Source organism: Gallus gallus, chromosome 9 (genome assembly GCF_016699485.2).
Source record: "Gallus gallus isolate bGalGal1 chromosome 9, bGalGal1.mat.broiler.GRCg7b, whole genome shotgun sequence".
Taxonomy (NCBI): domain Eukaryota; kingdom Metazoa; phylum Chordata; class Aves; order Galliformes; family Phasianidae; genus Gallus; species Gallus gallus.
Window position 1 is genome coordinate 22,627,215 of NC_052540.1, and position 6,000 is coordinate 22,633,214.

The 6,000-nt window shown below is 52.7% G+C and overlaps 1 protein-coding gene across 3 annotated transcripts in view; it reads right to left on the reverse strand.

The window, feature by feature from the left end:
• The window catches only part of KCNAB1 (potassium voltage-gated channel subfamily A member regulatory beta subunit 1), a 36,546-nt gene extending 30,546 nt beyond the window's left edge, over positions 1 to 6,000 (reverse strand). Inside the window, exon 1 of one of the 3 annotated variants that reach the window (XM_040705467.2) lies at positions 5,697 to 6,000. In XM_040705467.2, the coding sequence (XP_040561401.1) occupies positions 5,697 to 5,965 (269 nt within the window). In that variant the 5' untranslated portion in view covers positions 5,966 to 6,000. Of the gene's footprint in view, positions 1 to 3,670; positions 4,000 to 5,696 lie in introns of those variants that run through there. The other 2 variants (XM_015291649.3, XM_040705466.2) reach the window with 2 other exon arrangements.

Here is a 6,000-nt window from a genome sequence, read left to right on the forward strand (position 1 = left end):
CCCTGAGCCCCGCAGGACACCCATGGTGAATTCTCACCACACTAACCGACAGAAATTGTGCCTGGGAAGCTCTGGCTATGAACACAGCCTATGCAGTTCTGCTCCTTCTCGGTGCAGGAAACAACCAGGCTTCCTGATGGGATGCCTGCTGATGGAGAAGCTCTATTACCTCTCCCTACATCACTCCTACACAAGCATGGCGAGGTAGCAGGACAGCAGTGGGGATTGTTCTGCCCCTGCAGAGATGTACCGCAACATCATCAACACCAAGGAGGGAAGATGGCAAACACTGACCAGCTGTGGCACAGGAACTCAAGCCCAAGCTTGAGTTACCATTCCTTTGGGGTGGGAAGAAGCAACAAACAAACCAAAAACTAGCACGAAAATAGAGTATTTGGGGTTATTCTAATCAGAGCAGAGCAGGATGCCAGCAGGGTGCCCAGCGTCATAAGTTCACCCTACAGAACAGACTTATACACCTAAGAATCACTGAAGGGGAACAGCTGCCTGTTCTCAACCATCTCCCAGCCTGGGCTCAGCCCAATGCTGGCTGCAGCCCCCACTCCATCCAAGGGCAGGTTGGGGTTTCCCCCAGGATGAGCCCAGCAGGTGCTTACACCCCTCTGGCTCAGTGTTGTTGTAATGTGCTACAACACAGGCAGGGTGAGGAAAGGAGCATGAGGCCAGCAGCGTGCACCGAGCAGCGTGCACCGAGCAGTGTGTGCACTGAGCAGTGTGCACTGAGCCAACACTTCTCCGTTATGCCACACACTGCACCGTGCAGACAACGCAGTCTTCCCAAGGTTCCTCGCACAGTGATTAATACATTTATTCCAAATGCAGCTCAGCCCAAGCTGTGTATTTCCAGCTTGTCTCTGCTTATTGAATAGTAAATTTAGGCAATTACGCACATTATTCTGCTATCCGTACACGTCAAACACCACCCGACTGCAGTTTGTAACAGCTCGTATCTCTAAATAAACTTCTGTAAAGAAATATGTTCTAAGGTGTCAGGCTTGGATGCTGAAGAGCAGCTCCCTGCATGGCAGCGGGTGGGGGACAGCACAGAGCGCGGCTCCCCAGCACCAGCCCACAGGGCATCCCCTGCAGGAGCCACAGCACTGGTGGAGCTGCACCCTTCACAATCCACCCACAGCAATTTTGCTTAAACCAATAATGTAAGCACTACTAAAATATGTTCTTTCCAAAGAGAGATTTTTTCCCAGCTTTCATGCTTCTCCTGCCGTCCCACAAAGCAGGCAGAGGGACTCTGCCCCACAGCCCTCATGCTGTCTGACAGAGATGGAGCACTCCAACCGAGATGAAAGCACTCCCACAGTACCGGGGGCATCTGCTCTGGTCACTGTGTGGAGCTGGTGCAGCACCGGGGTGATGGCACTCCTACCTCCCCCTACTGCCACAAAGGTCCTTTGGGAAGAGTATTTCCTTTTTCACTTGCAGAGCACCCTACAAAGATACTTCACATTTTTGGACCCTGACACTGAGGACAGTCCTCGAGGTGCTGCAGTGTCACCCAGCAAAGAGTGCAGGGCCTCCGTGCAGAGGACAGTGCCTGCACGGCTGCAGCTACCCAGGTCTTTCCAAAACAGGGACGGAGCCAAGTGATGATGAAACCATGCACAGAAAATTCAGCAGAGCTTATCAGGAGGCAGCAGGCACCGGAGCCGCAGGAGGGAACCAAATCCCCTTTGCAGCCATCAGCCCAAGCACCAGCACCACAGCACGGGGAGAAACACGGAGTAAAAAGTGCATTTCCATGGGGTGCAGAGCATCCCCGCTCAGCTCTATCGCTGTTGTGCTCCCCCATCGCGCAGCCCCCCGCAGCCATCTGCTGATGCCTGTAGGTTTAGGAGCAATGCTTTTTGTCATGAACATTTTGCCTGGCATCCCACTCCTCACCACATCTCCACACATCTCCCCAGGACATCACACTCTCTGCTCAGGGAATCCGGGGCTGATAATTCATTGATAATGATCAGAGGCGCACAGATCGGAATCAATAACGAGGAAATATCCCTGTGTGCAAAGTGGGTCACAGAACTGCATTCTGGGGGCTGAAAAGGGGCATTTAAAACACACTGGCATCTCTGCAAATAGCTCCCACTCCCTGCCAGTGCAGTGCTGGAGATGTCACGTGCTCTGAGAGCAGAAGCAGGTGTGCAAATGGCTTTGCTACCGATGACGGGAACAGATGTGCTTGCTGAGGGGAGCTCAGAGGCTTCAGAGTAGATTACTTCACAGGGAAATATGTGTGCACACGTGTGTAAGAGTACGAGTATGCACTTGGGCAACTTGCTGGGACAGGAGATCCCTGCCCTGCTGTGCTGGGAGGAGGCCCCACACCGTGCACACTGAGGGTCCCCTGCCCACTGAGCCGCATGCAGCTGCTCTTTGCCCACCTCCATCTGTTCATGCATAAAGCTGTACAAAAATAACGCGAACAATAAGCAGCGAGAGGAAAGAGAAATCATTTGGAAAAAGGCTCGGCATGGGAATACCTGCCTTGCACTAGAGAGCCATAGTTCAGAAAGAGAAATCACTTAACAGAAAGGACAGGTGGCGGTGAACAAAGGGCACAGCTGGGTATAGCCACAGCCATCAATCTGCACCAGGATGGGGAAGACGTCAACCTTGTGAGGTACATCCAGTGAGCACAACACAGCTGTGCTCTGAAGCCAGCAGCTCAGGTTGGGCAGCAGCAACCATGCTCCATCTGAGAGCAGTGCTGCTATTGCCTGAGAGCAATGCTGTTAGTGCCAGCAACAAAGCCATGCGACGCACTATTGTTCTGTAACAGGCTGAACTAAGCTGCGTTTGCTGAAGCAATGAAAGGGAAAGGAACTAATCGCCCTATAAACAAACCAGCTTATGAGCATTTACGCAGTGTTCCTTATTAACAGTTCTTTTGTTTACTGCAATTAATTAAGTAGCTCTTCATTAAAAAGTTTTTTTTTTTTAATTATCATGCTGTCTTTAGATCAAACCTACAGATATGGGAAGAAAACTCTGGGAGGTGACTGAGCCATGCTGGGAAAGAGAAGTGTTTACACAGTGAGCCTTTGCCCAAGGCGGAGCAGAAATCTACAGAAAATAGGCATCAGAAGCCCCCACACAACAAGAAGAACCTCCACAGCATGTGCCAGAGGTTCTACATGGCCCTGCAAAGCATTCCTTCTGCTGGGGGTGGGCTGTGTGAAATGCAACATATCATGGCTGCTTCTGTCAGCTGTGAAAAATGCACGGACTCAGGAGTATGGATTTGCTGGAATCCATCATCTTCAGCAGAAATTAACTGTATTGTAGTGCTTAATTCCATCTCGTTAAAGGCTCTGATGGATGAAGAGCAGCCTGTAAGCCAAGCAGCCAAGGTGCATGCAGGGTGACAGACAGAGACAGAGCTGAGAGCAGAACCCCGGGTGTGGGGCAGCTCAGGCTGCCCAGGGTCCCATCCAGCCCAGCCCGAGCACCCCCCGGGGTTGAAGCCATCCCCATGCAGTTGGCTTTGCTCAAGGCCATGCAAACTTCTTGCAGCGTTCAAACAGTGCAGAGAACAGCCACTACAGCATCCCCTGGGTCTCAGCAACCCCCCTGCAGAGGCTCTAGGACACAGGCAGCCCAGCCAGCTCCACCGCACAGACCCTGCCCATACCTGTACACCATCCCCGCCTGCGCCTGGACGCTCTCGTGCAGTGACAGTCCATGCACATGGAGGAACCTCTCCAGCTGCCTCCTCTCGCTGGCCCCGCTCGCTCTCCCTGCCCCAGCTATGGGGTGATCTCTGGGGGCCGTGCTCGGCTTTTTGCCCCGCAGCGGCGCTTCGCTGACTTTCTGCAGAGCTGGCTTGTGAGGTGGGATGTTAGCACAGGAGGGTTTGTACAAGTGCATGGTCCCACACCGTGCAGCAGCACTTTCCTTCGTGTTGTTGCAAGGGGAGCGTTCCAACCCAAGTGGGCTCCGGCTGGGATTGCAGTGCTGTCTGCCAGCTGAAGCCAGTAACGGGAAAGTGCTCCGAGGGGCGAGAGCTGCCAGTGGGAATGGAGCGCCAACCTTGTTTCCCAGGTCTTATATTTAGAGAATGAGAAATATTTGTTTGGGATTCAACCCAAAGCCAACAAACGGCAAAAAGAATATTCTCATGGGGTTTTTTTGAGGCCTTGCTTGGAGAGATGAGTACTGCAAGTGCCTCCTACATGGCTCCTTCAAACCTCGTAGGCTCACCTACCGCAGTGTAAACTGTCACAACCCAGGTAAAGTGCTCTGTAACCCCCACTGCTATGTGCCAAAGGCCCAAGAGGACACCATGTGTAAACAAATGCACGGGAATGAGGCAGCCAAAGCTGTGCAGAGACAAATAACCCAAGCAGACAGGGGAAATACCGAGCCTGTGTTGAGTGCTGCATTATCCTCTGACCCAACACAGAGGCTTTAAGGCTGGTACCCGAGTTCCCATAGCCTGCAGCTGTTTCTCTTAAGTGCACCCAGTACAGAAGCCTCCTGCATTCCCAGGGGGATGGGAGAAACAGTGCAGGGCCTGGGGGCACCAGCAGAGCCTCCAGCACACCATGGCCAGAGCAGACCCAGCAGTGCCTGGGTGTGGGGAGAAGCACAGGATGCAGCACAGGAAGCAGATTTCCTGGGCTCTTACATTTTAAACACTCAGCCCACCTCCTGGCTCTCCTCTCAATCCCAAATACATCTGAAATATCAGTTAAATAATCAAGTGATGGATATATCATGCACTCAGCTAATCCTTAAAGCTTTCAAAGCAGATAAACAAGGGCTGAGCTAAAAAAGAAAACATATTTTAAAAGATTATAATTCAATGTCACAGAGAGGAGTTGTGCATGGAAATATGGGTTATCCATCCTTTCCTCCCCACACTACAAATTCCAGGGCATGTAAGAATCCATCCTTGCACCCCATCCAAGCTCCTACACCAAATCTCTCCATTTTACATCCTGTCAGATCCAGCTCTCTGCTCATCTCTAAAGCAAGACGAACCAAAGGCAAAGAAACACTTCCACAAACTGCCCTGCTGTTTTCAGACATCAGAGTTCCTCTGGTTCAGAGCCATAGGGGCTGGCACCACTCAGCATCACCAAGAATTCACCTTTCCCAGAAGTTGTCCCCATGCCCGTGGCTTTGTGCCACAGAGCAGACACCACCACTTGGTCTCAGCCTGCAGAGATGTTTGGGCTTCCTTTGCTGCACACTGAATTGCTGCTTTCTCCACCTCTCGTGATTTTATACCACTTTCCTTTCATGTTCCCCTGCCACCCACACCACCTCACACAGCTGCAGCCGCTTCTGAGCCCCACTCAGATGCAACCACAGCCACCTGGAAACTGCAGCTACCAGAAACGGGCCCAAATTATCGCAGGTGGGTTTGGGTGAGAAATTTGGGAGCTGGGAAACAAGGCTGTGAAAAGGTCAGTGATTTCAGTTCACCATAGACCAGGGATAACAAGCCCCCCACAGTTGGAAATGTCAGAATCACAGAACCAAAATCCTTCTATTCTTATCACAGTTGACATAAGTGTTGCTATGGCTATAGCAGTTGTTATCAATATTGTTATGGCTGCAGCTATCATTGCCGATGTCTGCATGGCTATTGCTGCTGTGAGTTCCCATCACTGCTACGAGCAGTGCCGCTGTCGCGCCGCGGGCTGCCCTACCTGTGCGGCATGCCGGTGGTGTAGGCGACGGTGTGCTCATGTGAGAGCTCACAGCCACGCAGGTACCAGCTCATCTCCAGCTCCCGCAGCAGTGCCAGGCGCCGTGCCCGCTGCTGCGCCGCCAGCTTCGCCCGTGCCTCCTTGGTGCCCTCGGTGCTGCCACGCGAGGCTCGCTCCCTGCTGCCCAGGGACAGCACCGATTGCTTCCTCAGCTTCAGCGCTTCCTCCGCGTTCTTGTTGCCCACGGTGCCCGTGCGTGCCGCCAGCATTGCCGCGTCCGGCCCCGAGCGCAGTTGCTGCCCTC